Source organism: Chrysochloris asiatica, unplaced genomic scaffold (genome assembly GCF_000296735.1).
Source record: "Chrysochloris asiatica unplaced genomic scaffold, ChrAsi1.0 scaffold00213, whole genome shotgun sequence".
In the NCBI taxonomy this organism is placed as follows: Eukaryota; Metazoa; Chordata; class Mammalia; order Afrosoricida; family Chrysochloridae; genus Chrysochloris; species Chrysochloris asiatica.
In genome coordinates, this window is record NW_006408731.1 from 4,233,993 (window position 1) to 4,257,476 (window position 23,484).

The following is a 23,484-nucleotide window of genomic DNA, read 5'->3' on the forward strand; positions in this document are numbered from 1 at the left end:
TTTAAAGGGATCAAACAGGTGATAGTCCGATGGAGCAAGATCAGGACTACAGGGAGGATGCTTTAACACCTCAGAACCAAATTTTTGCAGTGTCAACAGTGTGGGCAGAGGTGTGTGGACATGCACTGCCATGCAAGATCTCATGCCCTTGGAGAGCAGTGTTCTTTGTTTAATTCAAACTTTAGACTTCAGCTGTTCACTGAGCATCTCACTGTAAAGAGCACTGTTGATTGTTGAACCTTTTTCCTGATAGTACTCTAATACAGCCCTGGAGAATCCCAGAAAAGTGTAAGCATCAATTTTCCAGCTGACGGTTGACTTTTGAACTTTTTCTTGGTCGGGGATTGAGGATGCTTCCATTCCATACTCTTGTTTACTCTTAGACTCCTGGTGATGAATCCGTATCTTGTCACCAGCAACATTTTTTTAAAAAAAAGAAATTTTTAACTTTCTTCAAGTATCAGTCCAAATTTTATTTGCAGATGCCCAAATACTTCTGTTATGCTCTTCTGTGAATTGTTTCAGTCCCACATTGTACAAACTTTTCAAAACCCAAGTCTGTCATGGATTATTTCATAGGCAGAGCCATGACTGATTGCAAATGATTTGCCACATAATCCACTGTCACTCGTCTGTTTGACAACCATTTCACGTGCACGCTTAATGTTGTCATTAACTGTGGATGTGGACAAGTGTTTGAATATACCTAGAGTGCAAGTAATTTTGACTCCATCCTCTTTTAATGAAAACCATTGGTATAATCTAATGCTGTATATTCATTTTTTCATGTTTTATTTTTTTAATGTTGGCCATAACAATTGAACTCATTCCATGATTAAGAGGCTTTAATCAGAAGTTGAAATGCATATTCTGCACTAATTCAAGCCCTTCTAGGTTATCTCATGTCACTGGCAGAAAGAGATCTTTCAACACTCAAGCAAATCCAAATGTAGGACTTACCAAAATGATAGTTCTGGTATTCTGGTTTCCACCAAAACTGGTATTAACACTTCTACCCATCAGTGTAGCCAAATTGGTGGGGGAGTATATTGCTTCATTCACCCTCCATCTGAAGCAAAAAGTCAAGAATACCTAAGCACTATGTCTAGTACACAGTGGCCAATCATAAGTGTTTGTTATCTTTGGCTCAGGAGACTTCGGATACCTCATCTCTATCTAAGAGAATAGAAAAGGGGTTCAGCTTTCTCCCAGTGACTACCTTCTTCCTTCCAGTCATTTCCTTCCCACCACCCCTATGGGCTGGTGGTAGCATTTTCATTTTTCAAGTGAAAGGCCTGGATTTATTCCCAGCCAATGCACATCATGCACTACCACCACCAGTCTGTCAGGGGGAGCTTGCAAGTTGTAATGCTGAATAGGTTCCAAGGAATTTCTAGTGTAAGACAGACTACAAAGAAAGACCTGGTGACCTACTTCTGAAAAACTCAGTTAAAAAAACACCTCTACGGATCACGATGATCTGATTGCCTTGAGTATGGGGTTGCCAAAAGTTGGGCCAACTTGACAGTAGTTAACAAGAAAACTCCTAGTAAAACCAACCTCTTTAAGGACTTCCCATGTTCTTCTTCAAAGGACAGGTTCTCCCATATGCTTAGATTCTAATATCTAAACATTCTGTTTTGGATATCGTTCAATTCAGAAATTAATGAGGAAAACTGTTATGTCCTGCAGGGACTGAGTCTTTGATTTCAACTGGAAAACTAATGATCTGCAGCTTGATGACATGAGAAGTGTTGTTGAAGCAAATGTGTCTTGTGGCATTAGGAAAACATGAAATTTTAAAGGGTTAAAAAGGGAGATTGTGTTCAGAGAAATTGTTTTATTATTGTTTCTTTTGCACTATCCTCAGGAGTCAATAAATCCATGGTGGCTTAACTAATTTAAACTTCATTAAGCATCTCTTATGTTTAAGAGAAGTACACTTCTGTGTTGTCTATAACGCACACATACACATAATTGATGAAATGGCTTCTGTTTCATAAATCCACAGGTTATTAGAACATTTGATAAATTTAATTCATGAGAATACCAAAATTACTGTTTATAACTATCACTATATGACAAAATTAAGATCTTCAGAATCATCCTTTCCAATCTATAGGTTAGATTCACAATTTGGATGCTGGTTTTGCAATACCCTGACTACATACAATTGGCTAATGTTCTAAGTAATTTTATGGACAGAATTCATTGAGTCCTCCCCATCCTCTGCCTGGGGAGTTTGGTTCATAATATGAGCTTTGGGGCTCTGCTCTACCACCTGCAAAGGAAAGGTGGGGGGCACTTAGCCTTCCAAGAATGACTGTAAATAGTGGGGAAATCAGAAGGATTTCCCATGGGGTCTCATTTGTCTTGTGGAGTTCATGGTAGTAGTCAATACTGTGCCATACACCTCTTTTCAACCTTAGAAGCATGTGGGACAGGACTCCAAGGAACTCCTATTCGAGTCAGTTAACAATGAAAAAAAATTAGGGAGTTTCTAGGTCTTTAGTGGACCATGAATTCTCCAGAATGTATGTTTCCCCTTCTCACACTTCCAAAAAGGATTGTCGCAAAAATTATTAGAAACTTAGATGAACATCCAATTTTCATTTTAGTTGGACTCAGAGATTATACTATCATTCTGACATTTAGAACTTGGAAACTAAGTGCAAACACCAACAAAAATATTAATTGTAAAGTGCCTTTGAACTGGTTCTGACTCATGGCGACCCTGGATAGGGTTTCTGAGGAGCAGTTGGTGAGCTTGAACTGCCAACCTTATGGTCCAAACTGACCTTGCAGTCTAGTGCAGCACAACACTAAGACTCCTAATTTTAAATGAGGGACTCCTGGTGTGGCACTGTATGGTCAGCATTGGACAGACAACCACAGGGTCAGCAGTTCAAACTCACCAGCTGCTCCTAGGAAACCCTAGACAAAGTTGAGTCAGAACCGATTCAACAGTACTTAACAACAACAATAATTTTAATTGGTCTCTACTTGGCAACTCTGTTTTTGTAAAGTGCCATTGAGTTGGCTCCAACTCATAAGGATCCTATATAGGGTTTTCAAGAAAAGGCTGATAGGTTTGGTTTGTTAAACGCAAGGTCAATGATTCAAAACCACCATCCGCTCCTTGGAAACCCTATACAGGGTTGCTATGAATTGGAATTGATTCAACAGCACTTAACAACAACAACACTTGGCAGCTCTAGTGACGTAGTGAGTTACGCATTGGGCTGCAAACTGTGAGGCGAGCAGTTCAAATCCATCAGCCACTCTAGGAGAAAGAGGCTTTCTGCTCTCATAAATATTTATAACTTCAGAAATCCTATGCAGCATGGTTGTGAGTGGAAACCTACTTGATGGCACACAACCACTTGACAACTCTGTTAATAGATTAGTTTAATTAATAACTGCTAGGAGCTCTGGTAGCGTAGTGGTTACAAATTGGGCTGTGAACCTCAAGGTCAGCAGTTTGAAACTACCAGCCACTCCGCGGGAGAAAAATGAGGCTTTCTGCTCCCATAAAGATTTACAGCCTCGGAAACCCTGTTCAGGGTCGCTATGGGTCGGAACCAACTCGACGGCACTTAACAACAAGTACTTAAAAAGTAAACAATTTGTTTGTTTGTTTTTTAAAAATAGTATTCTGACTACGCCAAATGGACTTTGGTTGATTTTTGTTGTTGTTAAATGCAGTCAAGTGGGTTCCTACTCATAGTGACCCTGGATAGGATTTCTGAGGAGCAGCTGGTGAGTTTGTAGTTCAAACCAACCTCGAAGTTGACTGCTTATCCTAGGGCTCCACAGGACGCTGCTGATTTTTAGTGTGAATTCAAAGTTTAAAAATTGTATACTGAAATTCAGGGTCAAATTTGGTAAGGCCAAATAATTATGTTATCCTTGGAGACAGGATTTATGAATATGTATTTCTGCACTAATTCAAACCTTTTAAATTTCTTTTCCTAGGAAAATAGAGTTAAGCAGATGAAGTTCCTCTGCCTGAGTATCTTTTGATTTAAAGCTGGTAAGGCAGTCATTAAAATCATTGAAAAATTTCATGAAGTTAGTGAGCTAGCTATGCCTAAGGAGCAAACACTGTCTCTTCACCCATTTGACATGCTACCCTAAAATCCAAACTTTTGCTATTTTTCAAAAAGAATAACCTAAATATAGTGACAAATTAAAATTTTAGAGATAACTAATCAGTAGTATGAGAACTACACCCTTTAGTGCCCCAAGGTGCCAATAAGAAACCAACAGTGAAAGATATGGCTGGGAAAACTGATTAACTAAGAGTCCCTGATGACAGAAAACAGAACAGATGGTCTATGGACAATAAAGATTCTAAGGAAAGGCACATTTCTGCATAACATAGAAGGCATGTGTATTGAAATGATAAGCAGCAGATAGGAAAGCTAATTCATCACCGTCAGCAAGAAAATAACACATGGAGAGAGCACTGGATGTTTCAGGTGAGCCAAAAGTGGGCAAATTCATTTCCAGCCAATTGGATAACAATTGACCATGTCAGATTTTTTGACAGAGTTGTTTCGAATAATGTTTACAACCTATAGACTACATTAAGGCTATTTAACATGTGCATATCTTCCACATATTAATTTAATCTGGGATTAGTAAATATTTTACGTAAGTCAGAGTAGTCTAACAAAATCTCATTGTTGTTGCTAAGTTTGTTCCAAATCATAGATACCCTGTCTCGAATTTCCCAAGAGTGGCTACTGGTTCTGAACTGATGACCCTGTGGTTAGCAGTCCAGAGCCTATCCTATAGCACCACACTAGGATTTACAGATACCCAGTTATGATTGGATGAAATATAGTCATCTTTTGGTCTCCAGAGGGTGTTAGTTCCAGGACCACTGCATTCACATCCCTATCCCCTGCCCCAATATAAAAATTCCAAGATGCTCAAGTCTCTTACATAAAATGTTGTAGTATTTTCGTATAATTTATGCAATTCTCTTGTGTACTTTGAATCACCTCTGCATAATTTTAAACACCTAATACAAGTACTTCTGTCCTATAGGATCAGAAGCACCTCAATGGGTGGGGTGGAGGTTAAGAGTGTGAATGGGTTGCAAAAAGTAACAGGTCATATTAATAGCCCCTGTTCACCTTCCATTCATTCCATCTCCCAACAAGTAAATCACATGCTAGTTTCTTTCCCCTGGGGGCAGTGGAGGGTGGACAGGAGGGGAGAGAAGAGAAGCAATTTGATTGGAAATAGAGGTTTTTATTTGTTTTTGAATCTATTCTCCTTCTGCTGCTTTAAAGAGAACTACTTTTTTCTTTAACTTTATAAAATTAAGGGTGATGGTTCTTCTTTAGGGCCATCACATTGGTTCTGACTACTAGCAACCCTCTGCACAATAGAACGAAACACTGCCTGCCCCAGTGTCATTCTCACAATTGTTGTTATGCTTGAGCATATCGCTGCTGCCACTGTGCCAATCTATCTCATTGGGGTCTTCCTTTTCCTCACTGACCTTCCACTTTATCAAGTATGATGTCCTTTTATAAGGACTGGTACTTCTTGGTAGCATGTTCGAAGTGTGACAGTGATTAAAAGCCCTCAATCATCCCTCCTACAGATAACGAGCCCACCAAATCATTCCATGATTCTTATATTTCATCCTTCACTAGGTCAAAGCTTACGTTTCATAGTTGTTGACTAAGCAATGAATTTCTTTCAAAGAAATCATATGAATTATTGTTTCCAATTGCTATCTATTTCTACTTCTAATTTAGGCCCTTACACCTTCCCTAGTATGATTGTAACCATGAGTTATTTAAAGAGACTTAAGCACTGAAGTTTAATTGACTTTTGGAACATGGAAGAAAACATGAAGATTAGAAATGCAAGGGCAGGTGATACAGTCTGATGAACCTGACCTATACCTCTGGAGCAGCGACTCAAAAGAGGGAACAAATCCTCACAGCAAGAAATATTCACACCCACACCCACACACAGAGTGGACGGAGAAGGGCAGCTTGGACATTGGATACTCAAATTGGGAGGGGAGGGACTATAAAGGCAAGAAGTGACTGGCTTACAAGCTTTCAAGAAGGAACCTGGTGCTAGGGAGCATGGCAGAAGGCAGAAGCTCCAGTAGGCACTATTCAATCTGTCTGGGAAGAGCGGATGAAAGGAGATACAGATGGGTAACTCGTGATACTGTAGTGAATAATGCTTATCAGGATGGATTATGAGGGTTGGAAATGCAAAGGTAGAAGTTTTGTAACAAGGAAAGGAGTGATTAATTCTCCAGGATAGGAGTGGAGGCCTCTGGGACCATCAACGGAGAAGAGCCGAGGGCGGGACCCTGCCCAGAGAAACAGAGATGCCTGAGATGGAGATAGTGATGATGACGTGGAGTGATGAAGTGACTGGGGACTTTGGACCCAGAGAGGGAAAGGGACTGTGGCCCAAAAACTGGGGGGAGGAGGGGGAAGTGTAGGGGGCAGATTTCTGGAATATACCCTTTGGGTGGTTGATGATGCATGGAGGGAATTGGAACCATGGCAGTGAGATGATATATGATGGAATGAATATAAAACTGAAGTTCCCCCGTGTAAACTATCATATAATTCACAATAAAACATTGAAAAAAAAAAGAAATGCAAGGGCAGGGGAAAAAAGGTATCCAAAAATCTCTATTAAATAATTGATGTACATATCACGGAGAACAAAAGTGCTAAGATCAGTTAACAATCTTGAGTCTATGAATAGAAGGTTGGTGATGAGTCAGTTACTTCAGACTGCCAAGACAAATTTCAGTGTGTGTGTGTGTTAGTTTGTTTGTTTTGAGCTGGTGGTGGTGGTCAGGGAGGGGTAAAAACCTTTTAGGTAACTGTAAAGTTAAAGCATTTCCCAGAGCAATAACATTCAACAATGCTCCAGCTCTGGGTGGGATACAATCTTTACCTGCCTCAATCTCTTGCTATTACATCTATGCCAACTCATGGTGACCCTAGATAGAGTAGACCTGCCCTGTAAAGTTTGCAAGGCTGTGAATCTTTATAGAAGCAACATCTTTGTCCTGCAGAGAAGCTGGTGGGTTCAAACTACCAACTTTTTGATTAGCAGCTGAGCTTTCCACACTGTGCTACGGTTTGTCTCTACTTACCAGGGGCGTATAATTCCATATTGAAAAAGGTTTCATACACATGCTTATGTATTTCTGCTTATTTGTTGTTGTTAAGTGCCATGGAGTCGGTTCTGACTTGTTACCATGTATAGGGTTTCTATGGGGCAGTAGGTGGGTTTGAACTGCTGACCTTGTGTTTCAAAAACCAATGCTGATCCTATAGCACCACACCAGAAGTCCAACTCATAGAGACCCTATGCAGGGTTTCCAAGGAGCGGCTGATGAGTGTGAATTGCTGACTTACCGTGCCCCACTAGGAATCCTTCTAATAGTTTGCTACATTACCTTTTATTCTTGTGTCCTAATTTCCTAGGTTACTTTTAGATCTAAAGGCTGGCAAGGAATATGAGAAGGTGCAAGACCAAGCAATATTATGGTCTGCTAGACATTAAAGATGCCATCACTTGGAGCTGACACAAGAGCCACAAATAAATCCTTCAGAAAACAATCAGAAACTAAAATTGTCTCCTTTGGAAATAGTGTTTCAAATTTTACATTGTTTTATATATATATATAATTGAGAGATAAAAACAATTTGCTATTTTGATTATGGAAAGTGGTAGTACATGTCATTTAAAAAGTCAATCTTGCAGGCTACTCCTTCTAAACTAGCAGTGAGTTTCCACCACTGGCTCAGGATATTATCGATATTAATTACCAATATAGTCACTTCCAACTCACATCAACACTATGTGTGCAGAGTAAAGCTGTGCTCCATAGGGTTTCCAAGGCTGTGCCCTTTTGAAAGTAGATCACGAAGACTGTCCTCCAAGGCACCTCTGGGAGGATTTGAATCAGCCATCTTTCAGCTAGTAGTAGAGTGCTTACCACTGTGTCATCTAGTTTGCTCGGAGAATCCATTTCCTTTAGGCTAGGGATCCCCACACTTGGAGTAACTGTCATCCTGTAAATGGTGTGATCTTTGGGAGGCTTAGAACCGACAATTAGGCTGAGAGTATGCTGTTGCTGAATGCTGTGGAGTTGGTTCCTACTCACAGCAACCCTATCTAGGGGTTCTGAGATTGTAAATCTTTATGGGAGCAGAAAGCCTATCTTTCTCCCACAAAGCAGCTGGTGAATTCAAACTTCTAACCTTGTGGTTAGCAGCTCAATGTGTACCCCACTACGTTACCAGGTTTAAAGGAAAATAATACAGCACAAATTCTACTAACTTGTTCTCCTTACACAAAAATATTTTTTTAATTAACCCAACAGCCAAGACAGTCTTTCCAGTTTTCTAACAACAGATCAGCCTAGTAAGAACAATAAAGACAAAATTTTTTAGAATAACAACAAAAAAAGCTATTTTCATGACTTTATAAGTCTGTTCATGTAATAATGTGTTTAGAGTGTTCTATCTTGTGTTTCTCTGTCATTCATTCAACCCCTGAGACACTACTCCTCACCCTGATTCAGAAGGTGCTCATCCAGTGATGGTCTTAGCTGCTTGTCTTCTTGGCCACCTGAGCCAGAAAAAGACCACCCTTCTAGCGTGGGTGGTCTTCCGAGTGCAGCTCAGAGTTCTGCATCTCCTACTGCCTCTTTATAATGCTTCGCTGCAGCAATAATACTTTTACAAACTGGAAGTAACTGTGTGCTGCTGGGTGTGTCTACATTTTGGTTTGCCCGTGAGTTCTGATGCCGTTTCTGCATCTGTCGTTTCTTTCATTCTAAACTAATTCATCTCCCTCACCCTACTTCATTTAAAGAGAACCAACTTCTGTCTTTCAAGTCAAATGAAATCAATCAAAAAAGACAGACTAACTTGCACAAGTAAATCCAGTGTTATAACAGGTAAGCCGGTCATTCACAGTCAATACTTCCTCACCCCAAACCATTTCACTAACTCACTATCCTTACCCCTCTTCAACTTACACGTGCCTGGAAACATGATTTGCAGAATGAATTTAAAATTTTAATTCCAATCTATTCCCTATGACTCTTTGCTTTTCAGCTTAGACTAAGTGATAACACTGCCCAGTTCTATTACCTCTAAACACAAACAAAATTTAAAATACTTATTAAACATACAATTCACACCTTACTGGTCAAGTAACATTTAAAACCTGTTAATTCTTTCCACACAGACCAAATATATTTAAATAGAAAATTGCCTGACATCTTTATCTAATTTTACAAGAATGACACTTGAAATCTAAGATTATATCTTAAGTCTGCTTTACTATTCTCCTTCTGTATGACAGGGCTTTATCTGCTGGGGACTCCATTATCTTATTTGCAAACTTTTAAAACTGTCAAGAATGACTTTTAAATAAGGAAACAACTCCAGGAATCACACTGTCTTTCAGGCTAGAAAAGTACTATCAGCCGCATCACACATCATATGCTTTCTTTTGAAAGTTAACGAACCATTCTTGTTCAAAGCAAGCACCACTCAATAATGGCTACATGAAAAAAAAAATTCCTAAAATCAGAAGCAATGTGGAAATATTTGGGAAAGTTAATCCAAACCTAGTTTTATTACCAACCTCTGAGATAAGAAATTATAAAATGAGTGTCTCAGCGAAACAAATATATTGAAAACAAAGGATGAATAACCACATGCAACTATAATGATAAAGTGAGAAGTAACCTTAAGAAAAATATAATGTATATAATTAAACATATAATCTTGAAAAAAATAAAATCAGGACTGAAGCATAGTTGTCCTCACAGAAAATATATAGACAACTTGATACTTGAATTACATGAGATGGATGCACAATGTATAGTTTAGAATATGGGTAAGGAACCAAGGCCTACTGTTAAGTAAACACTATAATGTTTATTCCATCTTTAAAACCATATCAAGTAAACCAAATGAAACAGAATCTAAAGTACACAGAAAATCCAAATTCAAAGGAATGTTCCCCAAACTGTGTAAAGAATGAATAAGTACCAAGGGCAAAGGATAAGATAATAGAACAAGAAAGAGGTGGTTAGCTTTGGTATTTTACAAACAGCTAATGTTTTATTTAAGGAGCTCGGGTAGCGTAGTGGTTATGAATCAGGCTGCGAACCGCAAGGTCAGCAGTTCGAAACTACCAGGTGCTCCACAAGAGAAAGATTTACAGCCTTGGAAACCCTGTACAGGGTCACTATGGGTCAGAACCGACTCGACGGCACTTAACAACAACAAATGTTCTATTTAAAGATATTTTCCTGTCACAAATGCCCTTGGAAAGTTAGATATAATCGATTTTTTCTAATTAGTTTAGGACTTTTTTCCACAATGGCTACAAGAAGTCTTGGTGTGGTGCTACAGGATAAGCACTGGGCTTCCAACCACAGCGTTTCAAACCCACCAGCTGTTCCTTGGAAACCCTATCCAGGGTTGCTGTGAGTTGGAACCAACTCAACGGCACTCAACAACAACAACAACAATGAGATGGCTATAAGTACAGATCTAAGTTTTGTATTAACTGACACATTTATTTATTTGCATATTTTGCAGGGAGGAGGACCTATTTAAGAAAAGGAACACAAAATAACAAATAAAAAATTAGGTATACGACCTCAGAAGGGCAAGTTTCCAGGCTAAGCGTCAAAGATTTCTTTTTGCTTGGATCCACAATCAACATTCATAGAAGCAGCAGCCAAGAAGTCAAGCAACGTTATTTATTGTCTTAGACAACTCTGCTGCACAGGACCTCGTTATAGTGTTCAAGAACAAAGGTATCAGTTTGAAGACTAAGGTGTGCCTGGCCCAAACCATGGTATTGTCAGTCACCTCATATGCAAGTGAAAATTAGACTATGAATATAGAAGAATCAAGACTTTGGAGTGACACAATGGCAAAAAAAATTAGGACCAATCGTAACAATTGTGAAGATGGTGAGGAAGTGGGTGGTGGTAAGATCTGTTGTGATAGGGTCGCTATGAGTTGAAACCAACTGGGAGGCACCTCACAGTCTAGCAAGGCAACGTGCTTCTGAAAAAATTCCCTTTGGAGGACAGTTTGGTTTAGTATGACCAGTAAAGGTGAGATGCTAAAATACCAGTATAGCCAAATTAATTGGATAATGTGTATTAGCAGAGGATGTGTCTTACCATACAAGTATCCAGGTCTTCCAAACGGTCAATCTCTGTTAGCTCCTCCACTGTGATGAGGGAGTGTTTCACCGTCTTCTCCTCGACTAACTCTATCTCTAAGGACTCTTGCTGAGGAAGGGTCTTGCCGCGCCTGGTGAAGTGGTCAGCCTAGGGATCCAAGTCATAAAGGAAGGAAAATTAAGGCACAGAGGCAAGGGAAAAGCTGGTTAGGGCAGTCCCAGAAAATGTCTTTCACAATATGGCACAGTGGAGGGCTTCTGTCACAATTTGTTAATAATTCTAAACACATCAGGGTAACACTCACCTCATCTCTTTTATTATCTCTCTTTGGAGGGCAGACTGTTTGAAACTAGAAATTATAAATCTCTCTTAGTAAATGAGGAAACTACTTTGTCTATAAAGAAATGTTATTAACTTTATTTGATAATTTCTCAGAAGAAATTCCTTCTATATCTAGCACTTAAATGTATTCTAATGAGGGAAATAAAATGATTCCAACTTTAATTATTTTGAAAGGACTGGAAGAAAGGAAATTGCTAACAACATAATGATTGCTACTTTCATTGTTTTTATTCAATGAATATTATATTTGATATGATTTATTAATTTTCAGTGTTATGCTTTAAGTAAGCCTACTAAGTATGTAACTTTTAAATGGTAAGAGGCAGAAGGAGTGAAGCTGAAATTAATAAACTCTGTTGCTGAGCTAAGGAGTTCTGTTGGTGCTGTAGGATAGGCACTAAACTGCTAACCACAGGGTTAGCAGTTCAAAGCCCCAGCTCCAAGGGAGAATGAGGAAGCTTTCTGTTCTGGAAAAGATTTGCAGCCTTGGAAATCCTATCCATGGTCATTATGAGCTGGAATCAACTCAATGTCAGTGGATTTGGGGGTTTACTGCTGAGCTAATCCATCACTAGGAACTTTGATTTAATTCTTTAGAAATGATGAGAATCAGCTGACAATTCCATGGTACTTTTGGGAACACATCTAAAATTCAGTTGGAGAAAACATTAATGTTATCCAAATGTCACTGAAAAGAAAGTTTCCTTCTAAATTTTCTCTTTCATAACAGTTAGCTGTCTTTTCCCAATCAAAATCACAAGTATTACTATTAAAATGAAACACTTTAAGTGTATTCATACATTCCTTTCTAATAAAAAAAGAAAGAAAGAAAAATGCACTGAAAATCCTTTGAAGCACACTTCTAACTGACATACTTGGGGTTGCCATGAGTTGATCTGATTTAATGGTGACTGGTTTAAGCAATGATGCAGATCCTTTAATATGCCAGAAACCAGGTATTAGTGTTTATCAAACTCTGTGGTAATGAATCAATTTTTTATGTTTACAATTATCGCAAACCAATATATTGGCAATATGCAATAAAAATAAAACATACACAACCACAAAAAAAACAATTAAAATAACATGTGTTTGGATACTGTGGCCATGTCAAATTGCTCTAAAACACTGAGTACACTATAAGAGATGTCTATCTTCCTTTGTTAGATTCTAGTTAACAGTTTTATGCATTTTGCTCCAATAAATATTTTAGAATACAGATAGTCCCCAACTAAAGTCATAGTTGAGCTAGATCAACTGTATTTTTTTTGGGTACATTGTATCATTCATTATTAATACACACTACAGTCTTATTGAGTGCTGTAGAGTTGGTTCCAACGTCTAACGACCCTGTATATAAGGTTTCCAAGAACAGCTGGTGGGTTTGAACTATTAGCCCTGCAGTTACCAGTCTGTTGCTTATCCTACAGTGCCACACTAGGGCACGCATACAATGTGACAGCACGTCATTTGCTGATGTTATTCTTAAATGTTCACTCGGAGGTGTTCGAAGACTGAATTTATAAAGATACTACTAATAAAGGCAGTAATAATGAAAACTAAAAAAAAAAAAAAAGTATTCCATTTACATCAGACTGATTTATGACAGAGCTGTCAAAATGAACCTTCATCCTAAGTTGGAGACTACCTGTGGTCATTTTGTCCATCTTGTGTAGTGTAAGAGGATGTCACTTCTTTCAGTGTTCTCTAATGCTATTCAGGAGTCCTGGTATGATGTTGTAGGATAAGCACTGGACTGCTAACCGAAAAGTTGATGGTTCAAACCCACCAGTTGCTCCTCAGGAACCCTATACAAGGTCACTATGAGTTGGAACTGACTCAGAAGCACCTAACAACAACAGCGTTATCCAAAGGAGCTCTGGTGGCATTGTGGGATAGGCACTAGCCTGTTAACGGCATGGCTAGTGGTTCAAATCCACCAGCCACTAATGGGAGAAAGATGAGGTTATCTGGTCCCATAAAGCTTTAATTTCAGACTCTAAACAGGGTCACTATGAGTCAGAATTCACTTGATGGTAGTGATTTTGGTTCTGGTTTGGTTTGTGTCATCCAAGTCCCTGGGTGTTACAAAATGGTTAAGGCTTCACTGCTAACCAAAAAGTTGGTGGTTGGAACCCACCCAGAGGCTCAGTAGAAAGGTCTAGAGATCTGCATCCAAAAATTCACAGTCTTGAAGACCCAACTTGATGGTAATTGGTTTGATTTTTTGAGGTTTATCTTTACTGTCACCCAACAATTTAATAGCATGACACTGGGTGCCTCCAGCTTACATAGCTAGTCTGTGATTCTGTCTCTGCAGAAAACATTGCTATAACTTGCTTTGAGAGATCTCTACTGCATAATTCTGCTAATGGTTTCAGATACAAAAAATAACCAGTGATAAAACTTTCATCTGTGCCTCAGAGGACTTCCTGAAGTTTGAGAAACATGGAGTTTCCAAATACATTCTCATACACACTCATATTGAAAGCAAAGTCCTTTACTTGCTGCAGAATCAGTCTCTAGGTGAAAAAAATGAACTTCTACTTCGGTTATATCCCGAGACACCTGTTAGGCAGTTGGTCACTATCAATTATCAGAATGCGCCGGTCGCATTCTTGTGCTTTTTGGACTCCAAATGCTTCATTCTCCCCCATGTTTTCAAAAATAGCCCATTCTCAAGTAACCGTATTAGGGAGCTACAAAATAAAGAGCACAGATTTAAAATAAAATTTAAGAAAAGTCTATTTTAGACTTCAGCCTCAACATCACCATCTCTCCACACTTTTTAGCTGCATTAGAAGTGAACAGCAAGATTTCTGGATACCATTCCTTCTGCTTGCCCTCTGGAGACATTCTAACCTACTCTAGAATGGCTAGTAGCATGCTAGGTGAGAAGGGAGGAAAACTAGGAGAGAAAAAGTAGACAAGAAGCCACAACACCACGCAGCACAGAGGTACAGGGTCCCATTCAAGATCTTCAAACACTCACCAGCTTCTGATGGGAATTTGAGAGCGCATCCAGGATTTCATCCACAATTCGGTCAGATAAGAAGGATGCCACAGTCAGCTTCACCTCACTAGGGGAAAATCAAAAGGACAAAGTCCATCTTAATGTATGCAAGGGGAAATCACCTGCCCGTGATGCTATATTGATAAGGTCAGCTGGCATTGCATGTCTGCCTTTGAAAATAGAATATAAGAATGTGTGAACAGGGCTGAGAAAGAGGTCCAAAACGAAGCCTTACAATACTGCCATAAACACACAGGTAATGATGTCCTTTACTAATTTCAACCTGCCTCGGCAAATTTCAAAACTCAAGGTTCAGTGGTCGAAACGAAAAACATCTGGATAGAGACAAGCCTAATAGGAACCATACGTACCATGTGGCAAGGAACAATTCGTCCATTGACATAAATGAAAACAAACCTGGGCTGGAGTAAATTAAGAAAGTCTAGTCTGTCTGTTAAGCCCTGGCTTTTACTTTAATATGTATCCCCACCCTATCCCCACCCACCACCCACACTAACAACCCTCTCCCTTTTTTAAAAAAAACAAAACTTTTTCAGCAATCAAATGGTACCATTGAAATCAATGCTTCTGCTGTGACTAAACATCTTTTTTTGAGTACTTTTATGGACAGAAGTTACTAACATTTTCAGTCTGGGCACCTCCTGGCTGACCTCAATAAGGTACCCAGTCAACAGAGAGTGGTTTGTAGTTTTTATTAACAAACAGATTCAGGCACTAAAGTGTCTGTAGATGGCTGGTATTTTCGTTGGAATTTTAGCAATTTGGGTTCCCAAGAATTCTACTGCCCTGTGTGTTTTCCATCTGAATAGCACACAATCCAGTTAAAGATAATCAGGCTAAGAAGATACTTAGCCATATTCCAACATGGTTCCATCACTACAGCCTGCCTTTGAAGTTAACCAGTTTTCAAGTTTTTAGAGCAGGGAAAGGAGTTGTCAAAATAAAATTATTTGATCCTAAAGCTAAAGTTGAAAGCATATTTGTTTAATAGGGAAAAACCTTTCTAACCTAAAGGCAATCATTTGCATTGCGATGATTCCTCTGCCCAGGAAGGCTCTTGATAGCAGGGTGGAAGAATGGAAAGTACTAACACTTTGATGCTTACAGTGAAATTTTCCAAGGCTAAAGATAAAAGCCAAAGGACGTTTCTTTAATTCCTATCCCTGAAAGAGGTTTTGCTAGCTATTTGACTGAACTAATGCTGTATTATTCCCCAGAGGTGTCCACTGCTAAGATTCACCCATTCTCTTTTTAAAAACACAGATTGCTGGGTCTCAGCCCAACACTCCAGTGGAAGGGACTGAGAATCTTATTTTAACAAGTCTTTCTTCGGATTCTTTTCTAATTTTTAAGAATTTTACTTCTAATTCAGAATATAAAACAAAGTAAAGCCCCCCCACAAAAACAAAAACAAAATAATAATTCTGTTGAAAACGTAATTACATATGGATGATTCAAGATCCTAGACCTCCTTACCGAGTTTCCATTTATCAAAATGTTTATAGGAATCAGGTCAACGTATTCTGCATGTGTATACACACAGAGAAATGCAGACATGCATATGCAGGGAGGCATATTTTCATTCGTATACTATTTTATAAAAAGTCAAGATAATAGTCAATACCCATTATATGATTTGTGTGTGTATGTTATGTGGAGTTGTACACTATTATTCAACTTTCAAATTTTGCTCACTGTCAAGGGAAGTGGTCATAGTTGACAATTTGGTCCTTGAGTAAAAGCATCCAAGTATGATCTACTGGTGGCTCAACATAGCTTTGTGAAAGCAAAGCGACTAATACGTTTTTTTCTCTTTAATATTTAAGAGGCTTCAATGACCAACTCTGAAGCTACTGATTATAGTAACATATCAACATACCTAGTAAGGACAAAAGTTCATAAAATCACTAATAAATGGGGTCCCATAAAACCTCTAAGGAGCTCTGATAGCGTAGTGGTTACAAATCGGGCTGCAAACCTTAAGGTCAGCAGTTCAAAACTACCAGCTGCTCCATGGGAGAAAGATGAGGCTTTCTGCTCCCGTAAAGATTTACAGCCTTGGGAACCCTGTACAGGGTCACTGGGTCAGACCCGATTTGACGGCACTTAACAACAACAGTAAAACTTTTGTTGTTTCTCTCATCCTTCCAGCCTCCTTGAATTTAGCTGAGCAGTCACAGGGGATTTTTATAGGAAGGTGATGATCGCACCTGAGACCTGAGCCTACCCAGCTACTATAAAATTCCTACCTCTTCAAGCCTCTATAATCCAGCTTTGATGCAGTTAGCATCCAATTTCCAAACCATCATGACTTAATTTTTGGCTTTTTGTGCTTTGACTCTCATTTTTCTTGTGGACTGTCACTTGGTCTCATGACGACACTCTCATCCTGCAACTCTCTGGATAGGAGCTAGTATCTTTTTTATATGTAAATATGAGGGGTCTTCAAAAAGTTTGTGGAAAAACTCCATTACCTTTTCATTCCATTTTCCACAAACTTTCTGAAACCACCTTAATACTCTTATCAAGATCTAGAAATGATTAAAATGAGAAATTTTAAATGTTCCCAAACTTGGTTTTCAGTCATCTAAGAAACATAACTGAGCGTGATGAGCTGAGCTATATGTAATGCTGGTGTTACCAACTAACCTAGAGTCTCTATGTAAAAATTTAGGAATGTTTGTTGGTGATGACAGCTCTAAAACATTAATTTCTTGACATATTTTACAAATTTTTTCAAACAGAAATCTATGTAAATCTTACAAAGACACCAGTAGCCAAAACACAGCATCACTAACCTACTGAAACAACTCAGAAAAAAATATGCTTAAGGTCAGAATGGGCCTCTTCTCCTACTTAAAGGCTGTGTGCATTTGCTCAGACTAGGGTGTTGGCAGAAAGCTAACGGATCTCAACCCACAAGCTAATGGTTTTCAAAGACAAAAAAAAAACCCCAAAAACAAACTTCAGAAGCAGAAAATAGAGATTATATTCGTGAAATCCCCCCTCTTAGAACTAAAACCCTTAAAGAGAGCTCTCTAGCAATGCTGACATCTTATTTTGGAAATGTATAAACCCTATGCATTTATGCACAGCTCTCTTTCTATACTGTCTCTGCCTGTCAGACATGCCTACCACCACGTTATATATGGATAAAGCCAGCAACAACACTCGCCCCACCAGCCTGGACTGCATTCACAGAAACTGCAGATGCTAGGACTATGAATATTATAAACCTACCTAATTTTGTTAAGGATATCAATCCCAGACTGCTCCAACAGGACATTTTTAACAAAGGTGCGTGGAATGGAAATCTTTTCGGTGCTGGCATGGATCAGGTCTTGTCGGATGTGGGCTTTTTTCATCACACTGGGACAAAGGTTCTCAGCAGCATCAACCATGGACTCAAGCAATGCCTGCAATGCAGCACAAGTGGAGGGGAAAGATATAATGACATTGCACCAGAAGTACCGCCATAAAACCCAGAGGTGGTTACATTATGATGCTGGGGGCCCCAGAGAACAGGGACACAACAGGGTCCTGGGGCGTGACCTGAGAGTCTGAGCTGCCCCGGGCGATGTGACTGTTGGGTGATCATAGATCTCAGGTAATTACTTTAAATCACACACTTGGCAGGACCACACCAGCTACATGCTGGCACCTTAAGTGTTATGGTGTGTCCGCTGTACTTAACACAAGGCTTTACTGAGCAGATTAAAAAAAAAGAAAAAAAATCAATCCGTTAGCCATCCATTTACCACACTAGATTGTTCTTCCTAGCCTGAGAAAACCAAGGTAAGATGTCTGTAGAAAATGTATCAGATCTGAAATTCTTAGAAAATTTCTCACATCACAGACATTTCCAAGACAGGGTGAGACATTCAATATCCAGCAAAACTGTAATAGCAGAAAACCAAAGAAATGACTGCTGGTTTTACTCATTTTCAGCAAAGTCTTAGTGTTAAGAAGAATGATTTATTATAGCAAAAATAAACAGCAGGAGTAATAACAGGCAAACATATTACATGGTACTTTATAAATAATATTAACGGTAAACAATAGTCAGAAAACGTTTATGTAGTATGTTAGAGTTAGAAAATGTTTATTATTTTATCCTTCCAAATTATTAATGTTTGCAAGACAGTTTTACAGTTGGAGAACTTGAGACTAAGGAAAGAAACGATTTGCCCAAGGGGACTGTTAGTGTCAGACCTAAATCTGAATCCCAGCTAAGTGATCCATGCAAAGTTACTAATCTCTCCATTTTACTTTCCTCATCTATAAAACAGCAATAAAAATATAAAGTTTTTATCTCATAGAACTATTGAGGATTACATGCTACGACATATGTAAAGTGTACAGTATAGTATCTAGCACACAAGTGTTGCTGTTTTTAAGTGCCATCAAGTTGGTTCTGACTCATATAGTGGGTTTGAACAGCTGACCCTGTGGTTCACAGTCCAGTGATTATCCTACAGCTTTAATGGCTGCACTTGAAATTTGAACATGCATGTTATTAATGATTTCTGACTTGGCCCCAAGTCATGGTGCCCCCAGGTATAACAGAACAAAAACACTGCGCGGTCCTTCTCCTTTCCCACAATCATTCTTCTGTCTGAGTCTGCTGTTGCAGCATCTGTGCACTGAGTGCTTCCAATCTAAGAGGGCAGAAGGGCTCATCTGTCAGCACTCTATCAGCCAACATTCTGTCGTAACCCATAGGGCTTTCCTTGGCCAATTTTCAAAAATAGGACCCTCAGGCCTTTCTTCCCAATCTTTCTTAGTCTAGGAGCTCCTTTGAAATCTGCCTACCATAGGTGACCCTTGTTTGCATTTAAAATACTAGTGGCACAGCTTTCATCACCATAGCAACACACAAGCCACTATAGTATGACAAACTGAAATGAGTCGTTAATGGATGTTTTACTCTCTGATACAGAACTTTCTGAGAGAACAAAAATAACTGTGTTATCTTTAAGGAATCCATTATAGCCACGTGCTATTGAGCACTTGAAGTGTAACTACTTCAATTAAAACATGGAAGTTAAAGTTTTATTTAATATTAACTTAAGTGTGACTGGCTAGTGGCTAACATATTAGATGATGCTGGCCTAGCCTTAATCTCTTAACTCTGGTTCAGACTAAAACACTGTACTGAAACACTCTTGTTTCTGGCACTTTTATCGTCTTTATATTTTTAACAGCACAAACTGGGTAGTCATACCACTTTCTTACATAAGCCATCTTCTGATTTGCTCTCCCATTTGGCATTTCCTGCTCTCATTATTCTTTCTTGCAGCTCAGATCTCTTTATGGAAACTCCCCTTTGCCCAAAAGTGTATTTTTTATGTGTTTCCTTAGTAAGGTTGAATGATAGAAAAACATTTTTTGTTTGAATGGAAGCATTTTTTCCCCATCATTCTTTGGAGACAGAACCAGCAGGTATATAATTTATGCTGGCATTCTATTTTCTCTCAGAAGTCTGAAGGTACTATATTTCTATTAACTATTAAGAAGTCCACTGCCAATCTTAAGTCTTTTGTAAGTAATATGGCTTTTTCCTCCCTCCTTAGATGTACTCACTTTTCGTTATGAAGTAATGACCTGGGTTTACTTTTATTCCTTTTCACAAATTGTGTCACACCCCTCTCCCCAAAAAGATGGTAAAGTCCTAATCACGGGACCTGTGACAAGGACACTATTTGGAAATAGACTATTGGAAGATGCTATCACAGTTGGGTTAACATGAGGTCCTAGTGGAGGAGGGTGGCTCCCAATCCTATGTGATTGACATCTTTATAAAAAGAAGATATATAGCAACAAGAAGACAGGAAAGATGCTGTGTGTCACAGCTCTACCTGCAAGCCAAGGAATGCACAGTTACCAAAAGCTCCTACCACAAAGTCTCAAATCTGATCCCTGGTCTTAGACTTCAAGCCTTCCAAATTGTGAGGAAATCAATTTCTGTTCTTATAAGTCATCCAGTTGAGGTATTTTGTTAGGGCAGCCCTAGGAAATGGATACATTTATCTTGCTTGGGATATGCTGGACTTCTTGAATTCTTTCATCAGTTCTTGAAAACATCAACCACTATCTCCTCTTCAAATTGTTGTCTTTCCCTATTCTCTTTTTTTTTTTCTTTCTGGAAATCTCAATTAGGTTTATTGTAAGATTTTCTCACTCTCTCCAGGTTTCTTAGCTTTTCTTATATTTTCAATTTTGTTCCTCCATGTGTTACAGAGTAGAATTAATCCACAGGGTTTTCTTTGCTATAATCTTTATAGAAACAGATCACCAGACCTTTCTTCCATGGTGCTCCTGGATTGGGTTGAACTACCAACCTTTAGGTTAGCAGATGAGCTGACCATGTATTTAAACTGTGATAATCAGATTTTATTTTTGCATGTATCACCCCAATGACAGTTACTATGGATTATATATTTTATTGTAAAAATAACTAATGGCACTTAGAAAACACTTGTATATCTGTAATATAAATTGGATTAATAACTTTAACTTGGCAGCTACACATTCTCGTATTTGTGAAATGAGCCAATGACTTGCTGTAATTCATGTTAAGCTAGTATAGCTTTCAAGCTAATGAACTCTGAAATCTTTCTTTTGCTTTGGAAAATACACAGTGTAGAAAAAAGAAAACCCAATTAGAGAACTCTTCTGGCAAAACTGAGTGAATGCTTGACAATATGCCACCTAAATCTCTCAGGTCTCATTTCCTAGGTAAACTGGAAGTTTAACAGTGGTCTATTTCACAGTTGAAGCCCTGAGTAGAAACCGAGAACTTCCTAGTCCAAAACAAACACCCTACAATTTAAGTCTAGATGAGTAAAGCGAATGTTTCCTTATGTTTAAAACATTCAAGATGCCACTTATTTATCCACTATTACTCGAAGAATAAATGTTAGCATCAAAAGAGGAAAATAGGAAAAGCGCTGTCATTTTAAAGTATTACACCTCAAACAGGCAACTCCAGAGAAAACATCAGCTATTTTCAAAGAAGGAATTGCTTCAAAGTTACAGCTTTCTTCTCCAGGAAGTTTGCGAAGAAGGCTGGCCATTTCTTTTTGCTTTCATAAATAATATTTTTCAAAAGATTGCTCAAAGAGTTGTTTGAACTTATTTTCATTCAATACTCAAAATGTCTATCCCTGACCACGAATTATAGGATGATTGAACATTAAAGCTGGAAAGAGTTTAATTCTTATTTTGAGGCCAAGACAACCTTGTGTATGTAACAAGGAAGCTACACAGAAAAATTAGGAATCTTGCTTAGAGCACCCAGCTAATTATTACAAACCCAGGACAAGAATCCAGGTCTGCTAGTTTTGGTTTCTTTTTTTCCTTTTTGATTCAATTCACTAGGCATACATATTTTTTACACAATGGCACAATACATTTTCATAAAATAATTTATCTCTTTGCTTTCAGTAGTATAACTTGTTAATTTTTGAGAATTTGAGAAATGGAGAAAGGATTCTTCTTTATTTGGGAAAATTTGAATACAAGAACCAAAATAAATAAGGACTACCAGCAGTGTCTTATGAAACAACACTGACTATAATAAAAACACATTTTCCAACAGAAAAAATTTTTTAATCAAGACATGATATAAACAGACTAGTGTGGAATGTTTTTAAAATACTGAAAGGATGTCTGCTTGGAAGGAAATGGAAAGAACACAAACTAAATTTATTAAGAGTATCCAAAATTAAATGTGTAGAACAAAATTCAAAATCATAAAAAGAGAACTGGTTTACAGGTCTGATAGAGACTGGTGGAACCCCCACCCCCTTAGGACCCTTAAAGGCTAGAATGGAACCCACTCTCAGGAATCAACTTGCAGCTAAACAAGAGACAGGCCTATACAGTGAATAACGACATCAGGCGTGACATAATCTATCACGTGAAACCCAAAGGGCAGCATTTGCTCCAAAACAAAGCTCAGAAGGTAGAACAGGGCAGGCAGGAAAGAAAGATGAATGGGAAGTAGGGAATCCAGGGAAGAAGTAAGAAGACTGCTGTCACACTGAGGGGATTGTAACCAATGTCACACAACACTGGATCAACTGTTGGATGGAAACCCAATTTATTCAGTCAACTTTCACCTAAACTACAGTAAAAACTTAAACACCCATATCCAACTAAACGTGTTCTAGCTTAAAAAGAAATAAGTAACAAGACTTTTTGATTGAAGATTTGCTATGGCTCATGCCAGATATATCCAAAGGGAAAATAACTTGAAATGTAGGATTGAGAATAACGAAAACAAGGAATGGGAAAGAGAAACTCGCTTTGGGAGCCCGTTAGGAGCTGGGGACCTTGGAGACAGTGAGAATGCGTGAAAAGCACGTTATAACATTTGCAAGGAAGACAGTGGTGTTACAGCAGAACACAGGGCAGTTAACAAGCCCTGAAAATCAGCATCAGAAAAAGTGTGGGGAATGTCTAATTACAGAAAAATATTCCTGTCCCAAAGATATTTACATTATTTCACCCTTTTACTATTTAAATGCCTCTTACTTCCAATCTTAACCCACTGACCAGTAACCAGTTCCTGTCACATCAACACTGACTCCTGGTAACCCCACATGTTTCAGAACTGTGCTACATAGGGTTTACAAAGACTAATGTTTCACCAATAAAACCAGCAGGCTTTTCTTCTGAGGTGGCTCTGGGTAGACTAGAAGTTCCAAACTTTCAGTTAGCAGCTGAGCACATGAACCACCCAGGGAGTCCTTTGACCTCCGATTCCTTTTAAGAATGACTGTCAAACAGGGACTGAGTCATGATTGGAATGGAGGGGTATCATGTTAGGATGCGGGAACGTCTCTTTATTACGTGACTAACCAAGGGGGCGGGA

At 38.6% G+C, this 23,484-nt stretch overlaps 1 protein-coding gene across 1 annotated transcript in view; it reads right to left on the reverse strand.

The window, feature by feature from the left end:
- The window catches only part of LRRC16A (leucine rich repeat containing 16A), a 441,803-nt gene that overhangs the window by 58,913 nt on the left and 359,406 nt on the right, over nucleotides 1-23,484 (reverse strand). The window contains exons 26-28 of the mRNA XM_006872823.1: nucleotides 17,847-18,022; nucleotides 14,565-14,652; nucleotides 11,228-11,377 (exon numbers count right to left, since the gene is read on the reverse strand). Coding sequence (XP_006872885.1) covers nucleotides 11,228-11,377; nucleotides 14,565-14,652; nucleotides 17,847-18,022 — 414 coding nt within the window. The remainder of the gene's footprint in view (nucleotides 1-11,227; nucleotides 11,378-14,564; nucleotides 14,653-17,846; nucleotides 18,023-23,484) is intronic.